Consider the following 24,441-nt stretch of genomic DNA (forward strand, 5'->3'; position numbering starts at 1 on the left):
GGTCGGTCTGCGCAATCGATTACTAGGCAAAAGTGGGACAGGCAAGTTTCGGCATCATAGTATGCTTCAGCATAGAGCCGAAACATGTCGACAGTGCATGGATGTTGCAAGTATCCGATCCCTCAGCACCAATTCTACTTTCTCCGCGAGGAATCCTCAGTATGCCGTCGACCTACAAGGCCGGTGCAACTACCAAATCCCTCGATATGGCAACAGCCCACAGGCACAAGTCTCGACAACGCAGCAGTCCGTGTGGTTCCCAACACAAGTCCGTGGACGGGCGCTCTTTGAACCTTCTTCATCTCTTGAATCCCTGTACTCACAGCGCCCCATCCCGCCGCGGCGAAACTCACAACCTGATGTTGTGTATGCAAGATATCTGTATCCGGCACCGAAAGATACTGCACATGCCATGCCGCGCGTGACATCGCTGTCGGGGGTTACTCGTTGTGGCAGGCGGTCCACTGTGATCAGTTAGGAGCCATATCCAAAACAAACGCCTGCGATGGTGATTCATACCAAGGGTACAAAGGCAAGGCCCCGCCTGTGAGTGCGAGTTTGACCGTTCAGTCACCTGGACTGTCTGGGCAATTGGGCATGGTGCAACGACTTATATTGAAGCTTACGGACAGCGTGTTCAAAATGTACGATAGAGGATAGCGGTGCATTTCAGTAGCGGCTTCTAGTTTTGAAATCATGATTTCTTGCAAACCTCTGCCAATACCGCGTTAGACCAGGCAGGAGAATTTCCGCTGGGCTATAAGCATTTCGAATACTCAGAATCAAATGACACTACAAAAGACAACCTTGAAAGTTGCAATTACTGTCAGGATCGGTTCCCAAATCCCAGGAGACGTTTCAAGGACCAATGAGTGTAGCCATGCGATATATATCATTTAGGTAGTACCTGATATCCTAAAAGTCCATCTACATCAGAAGAAGTATGCAGTCTGGGTTCAATGCCACTCCCTCTTCAAACCGACGACGACAACGCAATGGCTACCTCCCCATCATCCATGCTTGAATGCTTCCTGTCCTTCTTTTTTTTTCTCTCTCTTTTTTCTGGTATTGTCTACTGGGCTTCGAAATGTCCAATTTGGCGATGAAAAGAAGAAAAAGAAGAGTGCATGAAGACCCACTCAAGCAGCAAGAACCAAAAATTACCAAATAACGCTCTCTATCTCTTCGCTCGTGGCCTCAAGCCTGGATATCATCATAGTTGCCATTCTGGAGGAGGCGCGCGCTGCCGAGAGCGGTACGTCCCAAGAACCAACAGCAAAAAGCAGAAAAATGCGAATGAAGCGCCAAGGGGTGACCCTAGCCTCCGAATGCCAACCGAACGCCGTCTATGACCCTTGTTGGAGTGCCAAATACCCGCATAGGAGCCAGTCCTGGCCGGGGGATCTTTTTTTTTTGGACAGGAACGAGGGTCATGCCCAAAAGCGTTCCTCTATTATTTTTGCCCGGTCAACCGAGTCGCGGTCATACTATGACCTCTTCTCCGAATAGGCAAAGGCGCCGCTTCCGAAGACATTCTCCTCCTTGTTGAGCGCGGAATCGTCTCTCGAGAACATGCCACCCTCATCTTGTCTCCTGCGGCCGATGGGGGCCTCGCTGTAGGATCTGCCAGACGAAGACGGCCGAGGGCTGGAGAGGTGCTTCATGGCGACGCTGCGGTTCTGCCGGTCTTCGGGGCCTGCGGGCGTCATCATGCCCACCAGCGTCCGAACGACGCCGATCAAGACGACGAGGACGTAGACCAGGAGCAGCCCGGTCGAGATCAGCGCCTCCTGAATGATGTTGTTGCGGATCGAGTTGGTGACGTGGATCACTGCGCCCGTCACCTCGTCGGTGGTGACTGTGCTGGGCGTGGCGAGGAACGATGTCAGGTCCGAGTCGCCGTCGATCGACTTGGCCGCGCCGGCCGAGAAGGTGTCGTTGGGAAAGAGCGGAAAGCTGACCTTTGCGTGGTCGTGGACCCAGGTCAGGCCCTTTTGGACAGCTTCGACCTTTAGGCCAATCAGGCAGTACACGACTTCCTTGATCGGGTCCATCAGGATGGTATCTTTGAAGGCTGTTGTCAGACCCTTGTCCATCTCATCGGTGAAGACGTTGAGTGTGTCATTGACGGCATCGGTGGCGTTCGTAACATAGCCGAGGACATCGTTGTTGATCTCATCGTTGTACTTCAACATGACGCCGTTGGCGTCATTGGCCCAGTCTACTGAGACGTTGTCTAGAGTGGTGACGACTTCATTGGCGAAGTCGCCCACTTGGTCGGCAAGAGCAGGCACCTGCTTCTCAATCTCCACGAGGATGATGTACTGGCAGAGGCAGGAGAAGAGACCAGCGATCGCGAGCGACAAGACGAACAGCGCTGGCAGGGAAGTTCCATACGCAACAGACCACCGGACCAAGGCTTTCCGTCGATCGTCCTTAGTGATACTGTTGGCGATTCTGACCGCGACCTTGGAGGTGAAGGGGCGGCCGCTCATCAGGTACATGTCCATCTCATCCTGCTTCTCTTTGACAAAGGTTTGGTGATAACCATAGGCTCGGCGCCAGGTTCGGATTTCCCACCAAGCCATAGGTACACAGACCAGAATGGCAAGGACGGAGAGGACCACGATAAATGCGATTTTGGCATGGGCTGCGATTTCGAAGAGATTCTCAAAAAAGTCATTGATGACCGAATTGTCCGAACAGAAAGACAGAGCTTCTTTCTGAGCCACAGGGAAGATCGAGTCATCAAATTTCCAGTCTCCATAACTATCGTTCAATGCTTCCTTGACAAGATTGAACGGTATGGACACTGCAGTCCTGGTAAAGTTCTGTACGTCTTGGAACGTTGGTAACTCCTTATTCAGATTGTCAAGATCGGAGACGAAGCCAGATGAGTCGATCTTGACATCTTTGAGCTTGTCAACCGCGCCTGAGAGGTCTACTTTCGGCGTGCTCGGAAGGTTGATGCTTCCAAGAAGTGGAACCTTGCCGATCTCACTCGTTATTTTACCCCAAGTATCGTCGATTGCCTTCTGAATATCGTTACCAGCGTCGGTGATACCGCCCGCGATGCCCTGAATGGCATCGTTCATTGCATCCGTCGTCTTGGTGACCACCAGAGCCGACACGTTGAGGCCACCATGAACAGCGGCAGCGATTAGGCAGGTGTAGGTTGATGTCATCATGTTAATGACAAATAGGATAAGTTCTTGGACACCGGTCAGGATCATGTCCAATACTTTCATCATCGCATGCACTGCGTCAGTTATGCCAGATGCCGCGAGTCGGTTCACGCCCACGGACAGGTAATGCGGCATCGAAGCCATCGCGCTTCCAATGTCTTCAACCTTGGTACATGCTGATAGCGCCTTGACTTTCGCGTCACCAAGATTGTCGTTCAGGCTCCCCAGGAGTAGTAACACGCGGACCAAAACCAGAATGAGCAAGACTGTCCACCGGTTGAACCAGACCTGTGAGAGTCGGGCCTGAAGTCCAAGATAGGGTGTCGTTCCCGGCTTGCGGAACTCTTCGGGTCTTAATGAATGCGAATAAACGGGATCCGTACTCAGGGTTGCCGCCGGTGGCGGCGGATTGCGATTCCAAAAACCCATGGTGGCAATATGCTATGCTGTAACGATCCTTAGCTTTCGTGAAAAGTCGGTTGAGGCTCAACTTGTTACACGAGCTTTGAGAATGGAAAAAAGGTTAATTATCGAAAATGAAAAAGGTTGCGTTGCGTATGTGTTCGACTTTGGTGTACACAAGCCGCAGGCTCGAATGGGGCAGGTGTGCAAGTAGATGCTCCTCAAGAACAATGAAAGAAACAGAACCCCTCGAGTGAATGATATTCTATTGTCCCCGTGACTCCATGAATGAGAAAGGAAAGTAATAACAAAATTGGTTGTATGCACAGATAGCAGGTGATCAAAGAAACGGTTGAGCAATACACACACGATGCAGTGGGTGATGGACGTTAAAAGGGAAGTTTTGAGTCAAGTAGACGCAACATACCTTGTAGTAACCGGGGGCCAGTCAGACACCAGCGGACCCGAGATCGACTGGATTTCAAGCAATGGAAAATTGGCACTTTCTTTGTTTCGGCTACACAGAGGCAGCGCGTTCTTTGTCGGTTCCCTCGTCGAATGTGTGCGCGGGTCTCGTGAGCGACTGTAAGCGCCTGTGGGCAGCTCTCAGCCAGTCGATTTCCTTGTCCGGGTTTACCAGGCGACTAGACGGAGGTCTTGGCTCACTTCAGGGATCTGAGGGGTTGTGTGTCGAATCTGGAGCCGCGGTTGTTCTAAAAGAAGAGACTCAGAACAATGTATGCGCCAGATGCGACTTGATATTTGGGTATCGCTCCTTTCGTTACGTTTCTTGCACTTGGGCTAGATATTGAGGCGTTCCATGCGGCTCTAATGAAGTAGAGCGAGCCAGGGTGAGGCCGCCTGATATATCCACGGTTGACGGACTGTGCAAGGGGACACCACGGAGCGATAGGTGAATGGTGCCCATCTTTCTAGTAATTCGCCATCGCGGAGGGGCAGCCCGGCTGGCATTTTATCGTGGTCTCAGTCTTAGACCGGTGGACTACCATTCCCGAGGGCAGATGTGACGACATTGGTCTAGGTGGTGAGAACCTGCCGAATAGATAGCGACTGCGCCGCCGAATTTCCAGGGTCCTAATGCAGCTCGAAAATCATTTCTGAACCTGCACCGATGGCCGTAGGCCAAAGTAGCCCACCTCCAGGCACGTGCTGGGTTCCTGCCAGGGCCACTAAGCCTGTCAAAAGTGAGGTTATCTTGAATAGAGTCACTAAAACCCCAGCCATTGACGTTGATGGTGGGTCGAGTCAGAACAGCGTTGGCCCCGGGCGATGGCCGGCAAAACGGTAGCAGCCAATCGCTGTGCCAGAAACGTGAGCCTACCCTACTCACTAACTAACTGAGACCCTGTGCCGACGATCTCTGCAGGGCCTTCACCCGCCCCGCAACCATTTGAAGGGAAAACCTGTTTCGACCGACAAACAGTTCATCGCCATACGACGGACGACGCCCCGACTGCCCGACTGATGGGACGGGCAGTGTCCAGGCACATCGAGAGCGCGTGAGCCACTCGGATCTCGCGAGTTGCACCGGATTGGCCGATCAAGTTCGTAGGCAACCGTCAAATCTGCGGGCGGGAGGTAGAAGTCATCGCAGCAATGATCCAGGGTCTTCACGCAGGATTCAGTTTCCAGGTAGTTCCCCCGAGACCGATTGATTGGTTAAGGTTGAAAACTACAGGCGCGGTAACGCCCGGCGGTGGGTCGCAGTTAGCGCTGATACCTTTTGAACCTCTGGTGCGAACCACTCATGTCGTCGGCGCCTATACATTCGAGACGAGCTTATTTTAAGCAGGCGCCTAGTATTCCTCCCCGAACAGATCGAATGCTATGCTCGATATAAAGCTAGATGGTGATAAGTGAAATTTCATCTTTTTATTTGCCTACTTCTTATTTTGTTGATTGACCAGGACGTAGTGCTCTGTTGAAAGGTTGGCGCTGCTAATCATCGTGGAGCTTTGTGCTTGAATCCATTACTATCTTCGTAAAATGTTGTCCACCGCTTGTATTCCTGCCTCAATCCCCGTATCTTCGCTTGTACGTTCCACGGATAATGCAAATTCCATGATTACTTCCATATAACTTCCCTGGAAAAAATCGAGCAATTCACGCATTATCTGAGCCCCTTACGGTATGGTTGCTGGTTCAAGTCTACTTTAGGTTATTCATAGATGAATACTTATATTTTTGCCGGCATGGGCCATGCTCCCAGTTGCCGTGTCACCTATGGAACTTCTATAGGTATCTCACATCACTTCATCTCCATTATGATAACCAGCATGGAAGTGTTAAATCAAGTAAACAGAAAGCCCGTTATGGCACCTTGCTGTTGCTCCGTAGCACTTCATTCTACCATTAAAGCAACACTTTGGTTCTCTGTTTGAAAACAAAGGACTTCCACACAATTACGCAAGGACTCGGACTATGGCTATCTGCAGAACCACGAGATGTGATTAAACATGAAGCTTCACCAAATGGGGATCCCGAGTGACTGTTGGGTACTCGACATGGGGACTAGTGGATAGCATTCGTAATCCTTTGCGTGCTACTTTGAAAGATCTAATTGTGACTCGATTCGGGATCGATATGTCACGGTCAAGTGCGTTGTACATTTTTCGGTCTGATCTATCTCCCACGACTCCAATCACTTTTGATGGTCCAATTTCAGTCACTAGGAGAATGCAAGCAATATGGTAACGGGGAAAATACATCGAAAGCGAATGGTAGATATTGGCAGAGATTCTGCGAATAACATGTCAAGCTGGGGTTTATGTACCACTGATTACTGTTGGGTAGCCCTTGACGTTTGACTGCGATAGTGTTTGGTCTTGGGCTTTGCCACCTTAATAACTGTATAGTTAACGCTGAAGGAGAACTCAGTACCCTGCGTAAATGCGATCTCTGCATAGGCTACGAATGGTCGCTGTGCTGATGCTAGGCAGGTCCATGCTTGCTGTTCCATGGAGGCTTGTTGCTCCTTAGACAGAGTTGGTTCTTGATCACACGGTAACCCAACAGGACCGAAGGCTAGATACACGGCAATGTGCACACACATCGAGTTTCGCCGAAGTAAACGGAGTACGTAAGCAAGAATGAGACGTTTTCAGATACCTCCCTGGCCACGCTGAGCGTGCCAATCTTAGAGCGCCAGTCATCGCAGCAGTCTCCGGTAGCGATACGTCCCTGTTGGCAGATAGAAATGCCAAACACGGGCTGACGATTCGTTACATCACGAAAACTTGACGCCTATCTCGCTGCTCGTATCGTCGTTGACAGAGAAAGAGAGTCCTAACATGGGCTTGGAGGCTCGTCCATTCCGACTTAGGGCAGCGACCACTCAGCGACAGCTGGAGGAGGGCCATTAGGTAAAACAAAGTAGGTAAAATAAGGTGGAGGCCCAGCCTCCCCCGAAACAGATTAGCGTTTGAAAAAGCCTGTGCAACTCTTGCCCTTGGCCCAAAGTTTGCGGCAGGACAGAGCCTGGAGCTGTCTGAAAATGCAAGGGCCGACCGACCTGGCCGCTGGCCACTGGGCGCTGGGCGCATCAAATCTTATGCACACGTCAACTTCATCATCTCCAGCAACCATCTTGCCGTCCCTCCTCTTCTCTTCCTCCCACCCTCACTTCCTCCCCATCAACGCGACCGCCAGCGACGACATCTCCACCAAGGCCATCAGGACTGGTCTTCTTCATCTCCTGGATCTTTGTCTGTAATAAAACCCATCGCCTTGACCCACGGGCATACTCTCGGCATCCGCGTGCAAATTTGGCCCGCTGGACTCTGGAGTGGTAGAAAGTGACTTGGTTTTTCTGCGTTGAGGACGCGCCGAAATTTTTTTCTTTCTGCCGGCACAAAACCTCATCACACCAGAATACCTCGTGTGAATTTTCTGACGCGGTTGGCATCACTGCTTTGACCTCCACTCATTCACAATCATCAATCTACCTGATTTCTTGATTTGCGACATTCGAGTCTATTGATTCTTGACATATCTTGACCCCACGTCTAGTCGTCGCCTGTCACCTCGTGTGCCATTTGCATCGCCGCCTGCAACTACTTTGCATCCGCCTAGCATCTGCGTACATACTGAACAAGGATCCTGGACTTGTCCTTTGTCTGCTTTGACTGATCATCGCGTCGCTCGACTTCGTTGATCCTTGCCTCCAACACGTATACTCTTGCGTCCTTGGTGACCGACTGAATTCTGCCCCTGCGCAGCGCACACACTACAGCCATGGCCGAGGCTAACAGAAGCATCGAGTCGATCCTGGCTGCCCTTGGTAGGTACCGCCTTGCAATCCTCCTGAAGAAAAAAAAAACCTTTGACCGTCGCGTCGACGTGAACAATGCGACTGACCTGCCTTTCTCGTGCCTCAGCAGCTCAGAGACCCCCAGCTGCAGCGACGCCGAATCCTGCGCAGCCGCCCTACCAGCAGACCCCGACTCCCACCGCATACCCGCCCACAATGCCCCCCGGGGTCCCGCCGCCTGCATATGGTGCAGCGCCGTATTCCCTTCCTCAGCCCTCGTCCAGTGGTGCCCTTGACTTGAGTGCAATCAAACCCGTCAATTCTGGTACCGTCAGTATTGCCGATGCTATCGCCCAGGCCAAGGCTTTCGCAACTGAGAAGGGCATCCCCTCGTATGATATCGCGCGGGCCCCTCCTACATACCAATCGCATGACCCTCGCGCTGGTGATGCTAGACACTATAGATCTCGCTCGCGGTCGCCACCTGCTCGTCGTGATGCCTATCGTGACAATTTCAACCCCTACCGGGATGAACGCCGTGAAGACAGCCGCGGAGGCTATGGTCGCGAACGCTCTGCGTCCCCTGGTGCCAATAGAGCCCGCTATGGCAACCGCTCCCCTCGTGGTGGCGCCAATGGCCGAGGTGGCGATGATGACAGCGAGACTATCCAGATTGAGTCGAGCTTAGTTGGTCTGATCATCGGAAGACAAGGCGAGAATCTGCGTCGCGTTGAATCCTCAACTGGCTGCCGTGTGCAATTCATCACTGGTCCTGATAACCAAGGCCCCTACCGTCAGTGCAGAATAAGTGGTCCACGTGCTAGTCGCGCCGAGGCCAAGGCTGCCATCAACAGAATCATTGAAGACTCCGGCATGGGAGCAGTAGCTCGTGCCGATGCGCCGCATAATGGCGGCGGACGTGGTTCCAGTGCTGGTGCTCCCGCTCCGGCACCCACTCAACTCCGCGAGGGTGAGGATGTCATGCAAATCATGGTGCCTGATCGAACCGTTGGCTTAATCATTGGTCGTGGTGGTGAGACTATCCGGGATCTGCAGGAACGCAGCGGATGCCACATCAACATCACTAGTGAGTCTAAGAGTGTCAATGGCCTTCGACCCGTCAACCTTATTGGTACGCGTGAAGCCGCTGCCCAAGCCAAGGAGCAGATCATGGAGATCGTGGATAGTGACAGCCGCAATGTCAACGGTGGTGGTGCTGGTGGCGGTGGCGGCGGTGCTAAGCCAGACCGTCACCCCAAGCCCGACCATGGCCGTGATTCCATGCCAGGCGGCGGTGGTGATAAGATTAACGACGCCATCTTTGTTCCCTCTGAGGCCGTTGGCATGATTATTGGCAAGGGCGGTGAAACCATCCGTGAAATGCAGAACACCACGGGCTGCAAGATCAACGTTTCTCAATCATCTGGCCCTGGTGAGACGGAACGAGAGATTGGCCTGGTGGGATCTCGTGATGCCATTAACAGAGCCAAGATTGCCATCGAAGACAAGGTTGAAGCAGTGGTAAGAGATGTTCCCCCGTCTACTTGTATGTTTGAGGAGTATACTAACCAGATTATTTAGCGCCAGAAGAACAGTAGTGGTGGAGGAGGAGGCCGCGGCGGTCGTGGTGGTGGTGGTGGCGGTCAGAACCGCCGCGATTACGACAACACTGGCTACTCGCAACAGGGCTCTGGCAACCAGAGCAACCCTGCTGCTGGTGGACAGCCTCCCGCTGCCGCCAATGGCGCGGATCCCTACGCTGCTTGTAAGTGAATCAGTATACGTTACATCGACCTACCTGTACTAATCCGTTGTCTAGATGGCGGTTACCAAAACTACGTTGCCCTATGGTATCAGGCCTTGGCTTCGCAAGGACAAGCCCCGGGCCAACCTGGTGGCGCGCCCCCTGGACCGTAATTTTGTGATCGTCTTCTGATGGCGCGTCGTCGTGTACATGCACTGGCCTGAACGCGACCACTGAAAAGACAGTTGGACTTGCACATACGTAATGAACTAATAGGGCACGGCATGACCCGGAACCTGTTGGGGGTTCTTTTCACACTATATATCTACTCGAGGCCATTTCTCAGCACTCTTGGAACGATCGATCGCGGCGCTTCGGACTGTACAGTACGGAACTTTCTACTTCAGTATACCCCTTGATTGACGGATCTTACTCCGTCGTTTCGCTTGCGCCCTGGTACTGTCCTCATGGAACTGGGGGGTTTGGAGGAAAACGAAAAACTCGGGTCTGGCCTGTATATTTGCCGAGGACTTACGGACACGGAACGGTTGCGAAAAAGTTGCTCTATGCATAAACAATTTGATTTTCCTGCACTGATTTGCAAAACTGCAGCATTGCTTGTGATACTGTTTTGAAGACTTGACTTGATCGTTTCTGTGACTTGTTCATTCATATTCATGTGGTATGCTTGGTTGTACCAAGATGTCTGTCTCGTTGAGCTCCTATATACTCAAAAATGTGACCCTCATCTTTTTGACCCCCCGCCCGCCCGCCTTGCTGCAAACCCCGTCGCCATGCTACGCCACCCCAATGCTTTTGTTGAATAAGGCATATATGTTCCATACCATACGATACCATCCCAAACTGTCCCACGCAGCCTACACTGCGCGGCCCATCCTGTTGAAAACAAGTTTTTTTTTTAAATGCTTTCCCTAAATATATATATATTGTTTACACGCTCAGGTCGTCGCCCCAGACCTCCTTGGCGATCTCGACCTCGAGGCGGATCTTGGCCCACTGCTCGTCCTCGCTGAGCTCGTTGCCCTCGGCGGTGCTGGAGAAGCCGCACTGGTGGCTGAGGCACAGCTGCTTGAGGCCGCGGGGGCAGTAGGCGGCGGCCTCGTTGAGGCGCTTGATGATGTCGGCCTTGTCGTCGAGGGCGGCGACCTTGCTGCTCATGACGCCGAGCACGACGATCTTGTTCTCGGGCAGGTGGCGCAGGGGCGAGAAGTCGCCCGAGCGCGCGTCGTCGTACTCGAGGAAGTAGACGTCGACGTCGAGGTCGCGGAACAGCACCTCGGCCACGGGCTCGTAGCCGCCCTGCGCGAACCACTGCGACCGGTGGTTGCCGCGGCACAGGTGGATGCCGATGGTCATGTCGCGCGGGCGCTTGGAGATAGCCTTGTTGATCAGGGCCGCGTACTGCTTGGCCAGCACGTTGGCGTCGCCGTGGCGCTTCTCGGCCTCGGCCCGCATGCCCGGGTCGCACAGGTACGCCAGGTTGGTGTCGTCGAGCTGGACGAACCGAGTGCCAGCGGCGTAGAGGTCGGCGAGCTCCTCCTGGTACACGCGTGCCAGGTCGTCGAAGAAGGGCTCCAGCGTCGGGTAGGCCTTCTCGTCGATGGTCTCGCGGCTGTTGCGGAAGTGGATCATGGTCGGCGAGGGGATGGCGACCTTGGTCGTGACCTTGCCCTGTGCCCCGGCGGCAGCGATCTGCGTCTCCAGGTAGTTGAAGTCATCGACCTGGATGGGCTTGGGGTGGCTGATCTTGTCGACCACGACCAGACGAGGCGGCATGGTGCCGCCCTTGGAGATGTTGGTTGACTGGAGGGCGCCGCGCTTCTCGACACCGGCCAGGTTCACCAGGTAGTCGATATGGAACCATTGGCGTCTGAACTCTCCGTCCGTCACGGCACGGAGCCCGGAGCTGATCTGCTTGCGGACAACATCTGCGATGTGCTTGTCCTCGAGCTCCTTGAGTTCCTTAGGATCCGCCTGGCCATTTGCCACCTTCTCGCGGAGGGCGAGAATATCCTTAGGCCGGAGCAGGGAGCCGACTTGGTCGGCACGGTAGACGCCTGTAGGCAATGACATTGTGTCGCTTTGTGGCGGTATATCTACACTTGTAGGAGGAAGGGGTGTGATAGGGTAGCTATCACTATATTGCTTGACTATAGAGGGGTTCAAGTTCAGCCTTGCCCGCTCTGGATAGACGCTGAAGAGGGTAATAGGGAAGATAAGACAGAGAGGAAACCACACCAAGGAGAAGACGATATGAGCTTGAGAATGCCCCTCACTGAACCCTCATGTGACGAGGACGCCGCCGAGGGGCAACCTACCCACTTGCCGGTAAATGAGGATTGGTACGTGGGTGGGTATTGCCGTGATCTCCACAGGGTCGGCGGAGTAGATGGTGATGCGAGGCCGCGGCTAAAACTGAACAAGGTCGCGTTAGGGTCCATTTAGGGGTCTTTGTGAAGGGGACCTCACGAAATGGGCAACGATCCCGTGAACTGTTTCCCCATGCATTCGTCGAATTGGGCGCAAGGAGGTCATCCTTCGCATGCAATGACATGGCCAGAGAGCCAGTCGAATGGATGACGGAGGCGGCACTGAACAGCAGCGGCTTCCCACGATCCAACGGCTCGGTTCCATGCACGCCTTGGCGGACCTATCCACGCGATCCCTCTTGGCCTTTGCTTGGTGCTCTGCTGCAGGCCAGCCACATCGGGTGGAAGTATTGCCGCCACGGCAATTGGGGTTCGGTGTGTCGACGAGGCTCTAGTTCAAAGGTAACTTTGGGTCTTGATCCAAACTAGGCAACGCTTGCCAGATCTTGGATCTCAAGTTCAGGCCTTGCCCATGGTCAGTACCTAGTTACTGTAGGTGTGTGGATATGACTACACAAACATAGGATTTCGGACCTGGGAGTATGTGAGGGACACAATTCTCTTCTGGGCTGCTTGATAGTGATCAACCAGGCCCAGACATACACCCATCTCGCCGTTGAGCGGTCCGACACTCCGCTAGCAGGGGTTACATCCGTACAAGAGGTGTCTCCGGCTAACGCCATGGCAAGGCCTTTCGACTCTTCGAGGACTGATTATGCTTAACTTCCATATTGTGATCGAGCGAATCCTTCATCCGTCGTCATCCACCAAGCGCTTCAGCCTTACTGGCGCTTTGAATACGCTGCCACGTGTTGATGGCTGGGCAGATGTCTGGGGGGCTCTCGATATTGCTCCACAGAGACACTGTCAGAGAGAACCAAGAAAGCGCCAGACTGGCTTGCTTGATAGATGAAAAAAGAATTATGCGACTGTTTGTATGCTACTTATATGATGGCGTCTGGAAGGAGTCAGCGGCTGGGCGGCGCAGGTGGTGAATGGCTTGGTAGACGTTGGCGGCGAAGGATCAATGGATGGTGTCTTGCTTTCTCGCTCAGCCAAGTTCGTTACAAGCGATGTGCATTGACGTAGCGGCAGCCTAAGCGCCGCTTTTGTCTCACCTCCCGCAACGTCAATAGCGAAGCGCACCAACGGTCAAGACTTATCAACATCGACACCGCAGAATCCATTCGCCATTGTGCAACTAGGGCGTCATTTGCTCTACTGAGCTTCCATCTGTCCTATACACCAGCCGATCCACCCGCCCCTCCGACGCGGGTTGGCCGCCATGTCCAGCGCGAACCAGCTGTTCCTGCTGGCCGACCACATCAAGTTATCACTGCTCGAACGGCAACGGGCGCAGAGCCTTAATCTCGATGCGGAGTCAAATGACGGACACATTTCGCGGTCGCTAGACCAATTCAAAGATGGACTTACCGCGTTGGAACAGGAGCAGACGCGGCTCGAGGAGGCCGGGGATGAGGAGTACGTTCCAGCTCGACTTTGCAGCCACCGGCATGATGGCATCAAGTGATCAGTCTCGCTGGGGTCCATCTGCATCTGCGCTGAAAGCCACCGCTCGCTCACCCATACTAACGCATCTTCCAGTGGTGCCTTGACGATCGGCGATAATCTGCCCGGTCTGCGCAAACAGTACGATGACCTGACCTCACAGTTCCACGGCTTCTCCACGCCGTCGACAACCTCAACGCTCACGCATCCGAACGACCCCGCCCTGGCGGCCGACTTCGACCATGCCACCACCTCCCCCAAGGACCTCGCCGCCTCGTCCTCGTCCCTGCGCCCCAAGGGCCAGCGCAGCGGGTCCAAGACGGTCCGCTTCTCCGACAACCCGTCCGACGGGCGGGATCCGGATCTCGAGGCCCAGCTCTTCGGGTCGCGGTATCGGGACAACCCGAACGACGACAACGCGGGCTACCGCGACGAGATCGAGGCCCAGGGCATGGACAACCAGCAGATCCACACGTACCATCAGCAGATCCTGGACCAGCAGGATGCGCAGCTCGACGCGCTGGGCGTCTCCATCTCCCGCCAGCGCGAGCTGAGCATGCAGATCGGTGACGAACTCGACGACCAGGTCGCTATGCTGGACGACGTGGACGGCGCCGTCGATCGGCACCAGGGGCGTCTTGACCGCGCCCGGCGACAGGTGACCAAGATCTCGCGGAGTGCCAGTGACAATAAGCAAATGGTCGCTATCATCGTCCTGATTGTCATCCTGATTTTGTTGATTGCGCTCCTGAAATAGGAGCCCTCTGACCTCGAGGAACGGGGCAACGAGCGACTGGATTATGTAGCATTGGTTTGGCGTTTCGGAGTTGGCTGCGACCTTGACTTGAGCATATTGTAAATATACATCTATATATAAGACGATCACTTCAGAACCAACCATATGACAACATACAGTTGACCAAAGTAAACACGGCCGTGAGCTGCAAGCAGAACAAAGAGGAGCCCTCATGCAGATAATCTGCGATTCTGCATGTCACTTGCACTTCTGTCACTGGATGAGCTAGTTCCGTAATGCATTCATATTCCATTTGCTCGTTCGAATCCCTATAAATTTACACGCAAACAGCCGCTCCAGCCATCAATGCCCCGTTCAACCGAGCCATGCAGCGCCATATCTCGCTGCCTAGCTTGCGTATTATGCTTTTGTGCTTCACACTTTACAACGTACTCTTTGATATCATTAAGACCCGTTCGTGCTCTGGTTCGACAGAAGACGAGTTCGGGTGAGAAACGTTTGGTCGCAGGTTATCGCGGCGACGCATTGGGAGATGCCACTGCCTTATAGACCGTCCCGCATGCTGGTGCCTGCCTTGCTGGTCTCCTCGGCAGTACCCTTTGTTCGCTTCTGCAGCGTCTCGATGTCCTCGGTGTTGCGATCCGCCTTGACGGCCTCCTCGCTGCTCGACGCCAGCTCCGGCTTCCAGTGGCCCTTGCCCTCCTTGTGCTTCTTCAGCAGGTCCTGCTTGTGATGCTCCTCCTTGCCCGGGTTCTCCTGGGTGTCGTCTGAGAGATCTTCGTGAGTTGAGAATGTCAATAACTGGGTTGCTAGGGTTGCGGTATGCCGCAAGCCCCCGCGCGCGCGACAGTGCTGGAAGCGGGAGGGACAGAGCTGGGGATAGGGATACATACGAATCGAGTCCTCCTTGTGTCTCAGGATGGAGGTGCTGGCGATGCCTCGCTGAGCAATGCTTTGTCTGCTTGCCATGACGGCAGCGGGGCGGAAAGCCGCGGCGGATTGCAAGAAGGTGCGGGATGCCATTGTGATGTTTGGGAGTTGGGTGGGAGTATAGCGAGGCTTCAGGGTTCGTGTCTTGCGAGTGAGGTTGTAGTCGGGTGAGTGCTCCTTGTGAATTGGTGAGCTGGATTATGTTTTTGAGGTAATTTATCTTCTGGTCTTTATGGTCCTAGAGAATGAATGACTGGCAGGTCTGCTTTCTCTGCTTTACCCGAGGAACAGAAACAGAGAGCTACTGATTGGAGCAATGGAGGTGACGTCACTATATCGAAACTCCACTGCTGAGCTTTCTGTGTCTTTAGCGGGCCTCACCCACTGACGCTAGCACATTAGAGCCTGGGGGTACCTGAAAAGCAGGACGTAAGATGATGCACAAGCCAGTACTCCGTACATTCATTGGGCCCATCCCTCGGCTCTAGGAGAGCAGTAGCGTAACTGAGTCCCGAGCCGGGTTTTCCTCCGTGCTCCTGCATCGTTCATGATCCCATGGGGTTGCTGCGAGGCGCCACCTGCCCCCGGATAAGTGATAAGCTATACTCTGCCATCTGCCATAAGCCAGTCACTCCAAGATCCAGATGGTTTCCTAATTCCATAGCTATGTCCCTTGGTGCCAGCGATTTCTGAACTGAGAAACTCTGAGTGGCAGGAATACTGGAGTCCCAATGGTCAGCCAACAGTTCAGCGAAGATCATTCAGTAGGATAGACCTAGATTAGCCCTGCGCTCTCTGAGCTGGGCTACTTTGCCGGACATGTACCATGTATGTGTCGCTTCAGAATTTTCTTCACCAGACGCTGGCCACCGAATTGGCTCACTTGCGTGCAGATGTATCAATAGTTCGCCTTTGGGATACTACCCAACTGTCGACTTCCTTTGGAGATCTTCTCATTCATCAGCGTCAGCGGGTGGGCCTTGTCACTCGATGCTGGGTGCGCTATACCTTCCCCACCAATCACCAATACTTCTACTACTAGCTGGCAACCTCGTTTGATACAGGCTCTCCTTCGATGGTCAAAGTGCATTCAGACCAAGGATTCGAGTATAAACGTACCGAAACTGATCCTAAAAGATCTGGAGCCAGTCGATTTTGCACAAAATTCAGCAGTGTTGCCGGGTTCTGCACTACCTGAACCAATGAGAGGCGAATCAGTCCACTAGAAACAGTCTACACCCCCTGTCAGACATGGCACAACGCACGTCTCATCACCCTGCCATTCTCTCCACAAACACTGTTCAGACGACCTGGCACTCAGCCTCACGGCAAGCACGGAGTTCCATCCCAAGTTTCGGCCGCGTCTGGGCTCGCATCTGGGATCACCCTCTGATCTCCAGGTCGGCCGTCAATCCTACCACCGGGTTCGCTTTCCGAGCTCAGGGCCAATTCATTGGCGCACGTCTTGGCTAAGAGCGCATGTGCTGACCAAATCCGGGAGCGCTTGTCACATCGATCCTGGAGATCGCCTGAGACCCTCCGCGGTACTCACCTTAGGTTGCAATGTTCGACATTGCTCGAATCTGCAACCATAGCAGGTAGGTGCGCTTGGTCCAGTCTCCGTTCATACATAAACCAGGGCCAAGGCAGCCGCAAAAGCCCAGCTTGCTTTCTTGGTAGTCTTGCCTGGTTCTATTATTCGCGTCTTATTCGTTCATTTGCTCGATCTGTGATCGATTTCCGTTCTTTTACTACCGACAAGCAATATACCGTCTTATCGTATATTCACACATCTTAATTCAGCGAAAATGGTTTCAAGCAGTCTTCTTCAGGCGGTGCTGCTCATGGCAGGCTGTGCTACTACCTTAGCGACACCTTTCGTTCCTCGATATGCCCTGACTCAGGAGCACCTCGAGGTTCTGGCCATGCGTGCCTCGACAAGCGTGGACCCCAATGCGGTTTCTAACACGCAATGCATTGACCCAAATGTGTAAGAACCTATCATTCCTTGACCCCAGTCCTGCCGAGTGGTTCACGTATTGACCATGTACCACCACAGCAACATCGATTTCCACGACCAAAACGTAGCGGAGCTTGGAATCTGTGGAGGAATTGCAGGCTCAATCACTAAGTGCGGCGGCGCACCACAGAGCACGACGGGCAAGTCGGGAACGGCACTCTTCACGCTCAATGCCGCCACCAGCGGTGCCACTATCAACATCTCGAAGGGTCGCTGGGAGGGCTGCATTCGAGCGGCCAGGGCTGTTTGCCCTACTGGAAGTGTAAGTGGCACATGCACGGGAGGCGCCAGTACGGGCAACGTGGACTTCACTCTGGACAACCCTTGAGTTGGAGCTCGCCGGTCGACTGGAAGAGGGTGGCGGGTTAGAGAGACGGATATCTAAGCATTTGAAGCCGGCATCGAGAAGGCATGAGCGGTCTCTTGCGGATTGACAGAAACCAGGCAAATCTTTGGCAATTGGTTATCGTGGTTGAACTAAACTCACTCGATTGGCGGCAAGTTAGATACCCTCAATATAACAGTCGCACTTGACCAGGCGACTATATCAAAACCTGTTTTACTCATTTGGTTTCTACAAGTGTATCGGCCGGCACTAACGATCTAGAAGGAAAAGGTTGCCATCCTTGGTTGAAACGTTCACCGTGAAATTGGGATGAGGGAAAGTAGTCCCTTACCCAGGGAGCAAGATGCAAAACTCACTCGATGTCGGTTATCGCCGGAAATGATGTCAGTGAACAGAGTCGCAGTCTATCAGCGCAGCTTTCCCCATCGTACGATACGATCCCTAATTAGGCGCTGTTAATATCTCTCAACTGGCTAGAATATCGTAGCAGGTTCTGCTAGACTGTCAGAATGATACATATCGTGGCCCAGGTGCCATCAAGGCCAAGACTTCTTGCGCAATTCTCGTGGCCTATAAAGACTCTGTGCCAAGCCTAATGAGAAGCGATGTTGAGTTCAAAACTTGTTGCACTACCCACTGATCAGGTTAACTTAGCCAGCTTGGTCCTCTGAGTAGAGTTGATGAATGAGCGGGGAAAGCTGTGAAGGCCACTTTAGTCACTAAAGCTGCCCGCCTATAAATATCCTATGTCACATGTCGCTCGAAAGGTATAGGATCACCAGGACCCAGCTTGAAGAACTTCTCTCCCCCCCTGCAGTGTAATGACGACGATGTGTCCCAAGAAATGTAGATCAACTACTCTGTAGTCCACGCGTGGGCCATTTGAAGATAAGATTAAGCTCCGAAGCGGTCGGGTCGGCAGTTTACGGTGCGGCAGGAGGAGGGCCGTAGACCGGGATGGTGAGCAATTGGAGGTGGATTGCGTGATCGAGCTACGGACGAGCGCCGAGCGCAACCCCTCGCCTGCAGCAAGCTGCACATGCGACAGACACGGGTATGCGAAAGCTTGCCCCAGAATTGGAAGGAACATGAGCTAGCTGATAGGTAATAGATTAACTATTGCGTGATGATGCAATAATGTGTGACCACCGATGCTCCGGTTGCTTTAAAGCGATGAGGCCCTCGTGCTTAGATCTTTTAGTTTCACTTCCTCCAGGTTAAGTGCTGTTTGTACCATAGTAATCTCGAGCTACCTATCCTGTATCTTTAGACTTCCAAGATGGCTCCCAGTGCACTAGACGCAGAGTCGCGGTCTGATTTGATCCAGCAACTCAAAACGAAAGCTAAGAACGTCGACAAGAGTATCTTTCCAGATGGCTTTAAGACCTCAGGTAGGCACCTCCAATATATGCGCAGTACAGGAAGAACTTGAAACTCACATGTCCTGCATCAGGTCAACATCCTCCCTTGTATGATCAGTTATATCCCTACAGTGCTTTCCCCAAGCGCATTGAGGGTCCAACCGTCTGGAAGCCTGAAGACTACTCCAACAACCCCGAGAGATGGGTGCATCAATTTTCGGAGGAGGAAATCGCTGAGCTGTCCGGCGCAGCGGACAAGTTCATGGAACTTGGATTGCCATTGACAGGCATCGACAAGGACAATTTCCCGCTGCCCGGCCTTGCGCCATCTCTTGCTTCCATGCGCCGTGAGATGCTGAATGGAAAGGGCTTTATACTATACAAGGGCTTCCCCGTGGACCAATGGGGTAACCACAAATCCGCTGTGGCGTACATGGGCCTGGGGGCCTACATTGGTTATCCCGTCTCTCAGAACGGCAAGGGCCACATCCTGGGACATGTCAAGGACCTCGGCGAGGATAGCACACAGATCGACAAGGTCCGCATCTACAGGACCAACGCACGACAATACTTCCACGCCGATGACTGTGACGTCGTCGGCCTGCTCTGCATTGCAAGAGCCGAGTTTGGCGGAGAGTCGGATGTCTCGTCCATCCACCATGTTTGGAACATCCTGCAAGAGGAGCGTCCTGACATTGCCGAGTTGCTCACTAAGCCCGTCTGGTACTTTGACAGAAAAGGTGAAGTATCAGAGGGCGAGGAACCCTATATCAGGACTGCGGTCTACTACCTTGAAACACCTGACCCAGCAAACCCCGACGCCGAGCAGAGAGTATACTGCAAGTGGGACCCGTACTTTGTGCGCAGCTTGAAGCGGTTCTCCGATGCCGGCATCATTCCTCCCTTGTCGCCCGAGCAGGTTGAGGCAACAGAGGTGCTAGAGGCCGTCTGCGACAGAGTGAAACTTCACATGATCCTGCAAGTTGGCGACATTCAGTTCGTTGCGAACACCCACACATTGCACGCCAGAACGGCATACAGAGACTTTGGTCCCGACTCTGGGAAGCCCAGGCGGCATCTGATGAGGTTATGGCTGAGCGTGCCCCAGGACGAGGGCGGCTGGAGACTCCCGTTCTGGGACTCTGACGAGAAGAAGAGAGGTGGAATCCAGGTCGATGACACGGCCCCGGTAGCCCGACTCGATGCTGATTAAGCGCCTCAGAGTGATAGATAAAATAGCGACGACTGATTTCGAAATGAATGTACAATGAGCCTTGAAGAGATTTGATGCTTGTATAGCCTACATGTCTCAGGTATGGCGAATTGGTGACTGATTAGAACCTTAGTGACGTACACACGACAGCCATTTATAGAAACAGGCACGAAGAACAATATAGACAGACCTTGTGAACGAATATTCCTTTGAACTGCCGATTCATGCTGAAGCAAGACTACTTCACCAATGTCACATACATGTGCACGCAAAGATGGCTGGATACCTAGGTACATTGGTGTTGATAAAGACATTCGAGGACCCGTGTAAGTCCCCCAACTGTTTCCGGCCAGACCTCTAAACCCCACCAAAACAAGTCACTGGAGCGGTAGCGCACCGCCACACTAACTTACTGAGCTAGCTAGCTCCCTAGCCTCGGCGCCGGTGACGACAAGCAAGGCTGCCATTGCTTCCATCGTAGCGGCCGCCAGCGATCCAGTTGTCGCAAACACTATGTTGCTTGCATAGGCCTTCGATCGTTCAGCAAGCGACCATGGCTTTGCTTATGGTAAGTCGAGTTCACTTTCATTAGCCATAAACTTGCGACAAGTGCACCAAGGCTAATACTAGTATCACCCGGTCGCAGTGGAAAGCATTCGACTTCTTCGAGGTCAGCCAGGTCAAGCTTGGCGACGACGAGACGCGGTCCTTCTTCGAGAACAACGAGATATCGAGCGTGTGCTCCGGATCCGACAGCCTGTTCCTCGGCAGCTTCGATGGATACGTACGCATCATCGCGGCCAGCTGGAAGGTCTGCCGGAGCTTCCAGGCGCACGAGACGGGCCGCATTACCCACATGCGCCAGATCGAGGGTACGAGCCTCCTGGTCACGGTCGCCGAGGATCTGAGCAACGAGCCGGTCTTGAAGGTCTGGGCCCTCGACAAGCCGGTCAAGAAGACGGGGCTGCCCACCTGCCTGAGCACAATCAATATCCAGAACGGCCGAAAGCAGTTTCCCATCTCGGCCTTCACAGCGCTCGACGATCTATCGCAGCTGGCCGTTGGATTTGCGAATGGCTCGGTCACCGTAGTTCGCGGCGACCTGATCCATGATCGAGGCACGAAGCAACGGGTGGTCCACGAGTCGGAGGAGCCCATCACCGGAATCGAGTTTGTCACGGATGCCAAGGTTACCACACTGTTCGTGGCGACCACTGCTAGACTCCTGAGGCTTGTAGTGACTGGTAAGGGCCAAGGGCAGCCCCCGAGGACAGTAGAGGACTCCGGCTGTGCAGTCGGCTGCATGACGCTCAACAAGACAACGGGCGACATCATCGTCGTTCGGGACGATGCCGTGTACTACTACAACCTGGACGGCAGAGGTCTATGCTTTGCGAATGATGGGACCACATCACTTGCTTCAACCTACCAGGACTACGTCGTTCTCGTATCCCCTCCAGCTCAGCCCAGTAATGGCGATTCCGAAAACATTCGGCGACGCTTCGGTGGCGGAAGCGCTGAAACACTGTTCAACGCGTCGACGTTTACCATGATAGACCCCAATCTGCAGATAGTTGCACACACCGAGTCTCTGATCTCCAAAGTCCAAGCTCTGTTTGAAATTTGGGGAGATTTGTTCATCCTGACTCAAGATGGAAAGGTTAGTCGCTATAACCTAGAACCCCTTGCTAATGCCCCGAACTGTTTTGGCTCATGGGTCTCCAGATCAACCGATACCATGAGAAATCCCTCCAACAGAGACTTGATCTCCTCTATCAGCGCAATTTGTACCCTCTGGCAATCAGTTTGGCCCTGAAGTCTGGTATGGACGATCAACAAAAGAACGTCATATACCGGAAATATGGTGATCATCTCTACCAGAAGGGTGATTACGACAGCGCGATGGCCCAGTATATCAAGGCCATTGATAGTACAGAACCGTCGCAGGTCATTCGCAAAGTAATCTTTCATTCTCCATCTCCGCCGATTAAATTACTGACAGCAGAAGTTCCTTGATACCCAACGTATACATAACCTTATCGAGTATCTCGAAGAATTACACGAACACCACAAGGCCACCGCTGACCACACAACTTTACTTCTCAACTGCTACGCCAAATTGAAAGATGTTGAAAAGCTTGAGAAGTTCATCAAGTCGGAAGGCGATCTCAAATTCGACACAGATACCGCGATCACCATGTGCAGACAAGGTGGTTATTACGAACAAGCGGCATACTTAGCTATGAAACATGGTGAGAGCGATTTGGTCGTCGATATCTTGATTGAGGACTCGAAAAACTATAGTGATGCTCTCAATTTCATATGGCATCTGGAACCTGAAATCGTGAGTTACCACCTCGTTCCGAGAAAACCCAGGCTAAACAGAACAGGCATATCCTGCATTGATGAGATATGCTCGAGTACTACTGGAGCACTGTCCATCAGAAACGACTCAGATCTTCATAGATTACTACACGGGTAGTTACAAGCCAAAAGTTCAGCTGGCATCCGTAGAAGAGGTACCGGCAGTCTCCGGCAGCGCTCTAGGAGGACTGGCCGCAGGCACTGCAAATGCGGTACAGAACTTGACCAGTCTGATCCCCCTACCGTACATGAATACCTCTTCTATTGCCAGCCCATCAACTGTAGGAGACAGCAAGCAGCCTCCTGAAGCATCTCGAGCGACAATAGACCCCGACTTGGTCGAGGCACCAAAGTACACAGCTCCCGCCCCAAGGACTGCGTTTTCATCTTTCATCGACCACCCTGATGAGTTCATCGTCTTTCTTGAAGCGTGTCTTAAGGAGGAATCACTCAAGGAGTCCGACAAATCAGACTTGCACACAACATTATTCGAGATGTATCTTCACAAAGCCAGCGAGAAGAGGGATGAGGACCGCGAGGAGTGGGAACAGAAAGCGAAACGTTTGATTTCTGGCAACGAACTTCCCATTGAAAACTCCAATGTTTTACTTCTATCACACCTATCGGACTTCCGAGATGGAACAACTCTGGTCAAAGAGCAGTCTGGCCTTCTCTTCGACATCTTCCGCTCGTACACAAGCGCCAAAGACACGCGTGGTGCAATTAAAGCTCTTCGCAAATATGGGCTCGAGGAACCCCAGCTTTATCCCGCCGCGCTGGCGTACTTCACTTCTGACCCCAAGATCCTGGAAGAGGCTGGGCCAGAAGAACTTGCAAATGTGCTGAGACGCATTGACGAGGACAGCCTTATGGCACCTCTTCAAGTCATTCAGACTCTGGGGGCAAATGCCGTTGCTACAATGGGTATGATCAAGCCCTACCTACAAGAGACCATCTCGCGCGAACGCCGCGAGATCGCCGCCAACCGCCGGCAGATCAACTCGTTTCGTAAAGAGACAGAACAGAAACGCGCTGAGATCACTGAGTTGGGCTCGAAGCCAGCTGTCTTCCAATCACAACGCTGCCCCGGGTGTGGCGGCGCTCCGGAGCTTCCAGCTGTGCATTTCTTATGCAAGCACAGCTTCCATCAGCGATGTCTAAAGCAGAGCGCCAATGGCTCTGAAACCGAGTGTCCTATGTGCGCAAGCAACAACATGGCAGTTCGAGCTATGAAGCGCAGCCAGGAGGAACGAGCCGATCGACACGATTTGTTCAAGGATGCACTCGACAAAGGAAAGGGGGACGAGAGATTCAAGACCGTGGCACAGTGGTTTGGGCAGGGCGTCATGAGTGCTGGCGCTGGTGTTTTAGAGTAGAGTATGATGGGGTTATATAAGTGGTGGAAATACTCAACATTGTCTCAGCATAGCGGTGACAGCCCGGCGCTTTTAGTTGGAAGAGCTGTTGGCATTCATTCGGGTACATCCCCATTCACACGTACATGCTGGTGATACAATAAGAACAGTAAGGACCAGCCAAATTAAGCACACTAATCTTGGGAAGCGTGAGCATTTCATATTCGACTGTATAGTGTCAGAGATCGTGATCTAAAATATTAAATTTTCAAAGGCCTTCTACGGAGATGAGTGCTCCAAAGGCAATGCAAGGGATGAGGACATTCAGCCCAACCACGCTTGTGGCGGCAGACATTCCACTACTCCACCATTGAACATCGAGGAAAGCCTAGCCACCAGAATTGCATATCGATAATGGCACTTGGCGTAGTGATTACTTCCATATTGGTCAATTTGAGAATACAATCCTCGGCAAGTCGGGAGCCGGATAGGCTACGGCTAGGCCCGATTCATCACATCCCATTGGAGACTGCACCCGAGATAACCTCAGCTCTAGATGCGGCTGAGTCTCTGGTGCACACACAAAATGTCTTCT

The 24,441-nt window shown here is 53.0% G+C and overlaps 8 protein-coding genes across 8 annotated transcripts; 5 read left to right on the top strand and 3 right to left on the bottom strand.

The window, feature by feature from the left end:
• Positions 1-1,487: 1,487 nt before the first annotated feature.
• Positions 1,488-3,614, bottom strand: JN550_006092 (uncharacterized protein; the record flags this gene model as incomplete). Its single annotated transcript, XM_049317793.1, has 1 exon — positions 1,488-3,614. The coding sequence occupies one exon, from the start codon at positions 3,612-3,614 to the stop codon at positions 1,488-1,490; it is 2,127 nt and encodes a 708-aa protein (XP_049171978.1).
• Positions 3,615-7,841: 4,227 nt separating this feature from the next.
• On the top strand, positions 7,842-9,774 carry JN550_006093 (uncharacterized protein; the record flags this gene model as incomplete). The annotated part of the gene is made up of 4 exons (XM_049317794.1): positions 7,842-7,887; positions 7,985-9,378; positions 9,439-9,622; positions 9,677-9,774. The coding sequence occupies 4 exons, from the start codon at positions 7,842-7,844 to the stop codon at positions 9,772-9,774; spliced, it is 1,722 nt and encodes a 573-aa protein (XP_049171979.1).
• Positions 9,775-10,552: 778 nt separating this feature from the next.
• Positions 10,553-11,695, bottom strand: JN550_006094 (uncharacterized protein; the record flags this gene model as incomplete). Its single annotated transcript, XM_049317795.1, has 1 exon — positions 10,553-11,695. The coding sequence occupies one exon, from the start codon at positions 11,693-11,695 to the stop codon at positions 10,553-10,555; it is 1,143 nt and encodes a 380-aa protein (XP_049171980.1).
• Positions 11,696-13,276: 1,581 nt separating this feature from the next.
• Positions 13,277-14,257, top strand: JN550_006095 (uncharacterized protein; the record flags this gene model as incomplete). Its single annotated transcript, XM_049317796.1, has 2 exons — positions 13,277-13,473; positions 13,597-14,257. The coding sequence occupies 2 exons, from the start codon at positions 13,277-13,279 to the stop codon at positions 14,255-14,257; spliced, it is 858 nt and encodes a 285-aa protein (XP_049171981.1).
• A 543-nt stretch (positions 14,258-14,800) lies between these two features.
• JN550_006096 (uncharacterized protein) lies at positions 14,801-15,280 on the bottom strand (the record flags this gene model as incomplete). The annotated part of the gene is made up of 1 exon (XM_049317797.1): positions 14,801-15,280. One exon carries the CDS (start codon positions 15,278-15,280, stop codon positions 14,801-14,803), a length of 480 nt encoding a protein of 159 aa, XP_049171982.1.
• A 1,715-nt stretch (positions 15,281-16,995) lies between these two features.
• On the top strand, positions 16,996-17,535 carry JN550_006097 (uncharacterized protein; the record flags this gene model as incomplete). The annotated part of the gene is made up of 2 exons (XM_049317798.1): positions 16,996-17,177; positions 17,247-17,535. The coding sequence occupies 2 exons, from the start codon at positions 16,996-16,998 to the stop codon at positions 17,533-17,535; spliced, it is 471 nt and encodes a 156-aa protein (XP_049171983.1).
• Positions 17,536-18,832: 1,297 nt separating this feature from the next.
• JN550_006098 (uncharacterized protein) lies at positions 18,833-20,127 on the top strand (the record flags this gene model as incomplete). Its single annotated transcript, XM_049317799.1, has 2 exons — positions 18,833-18,944; positions 19,007-20,127. 2 exons carry the CDS (start codon positions 18,833-18,835, stop codon positions 20,125-20,127), a joined length of 1,233 nt encoding a protein of 410 aa, XP_049171984.1.
• A 553-nt stretch (positions 20,128-20,680) lies between these two features.
• Positions 20,681-23,867, top strand: JN550_006099 (uncharacterized protein; the record flags this gene model as incomplete). The annotated part of the gene is made up of 5 exons (XM_049317801.1): positions 20,681-20,695; positions 20,774-21,787; positions 21,853-22,086; positions 22,136-22,471; positions 22,518-23,867. The coding sequence occupies 5 exons, from the start codon at positions 20,681-20,683 to the stop codon at positions 23,865-23,867; spliced, it is 2,949 nt and encodes a 982-aa protein (XP_049171985.1).
• Positions 23,868-24,441: the final 574 nt, after the last annotated feature.

Source organism: Neoarthrinium moseri (assembly GCF_022829205.1).
Source record: "Neoarthrinium moseri strain CBS 164.80 chromosome Unknown scaffold20_Wmoseri_CBS_16480, whole genome shotgun sequence".
Classification (NCBI taxonomy): domain Eukaryota; kingdom Fungi; phylum Ascomycota; class Sordariomycetes; order Amphisphaeriales; family Apiosporaceae; genus Neoarthrinium; species Neoarthrinium moseri.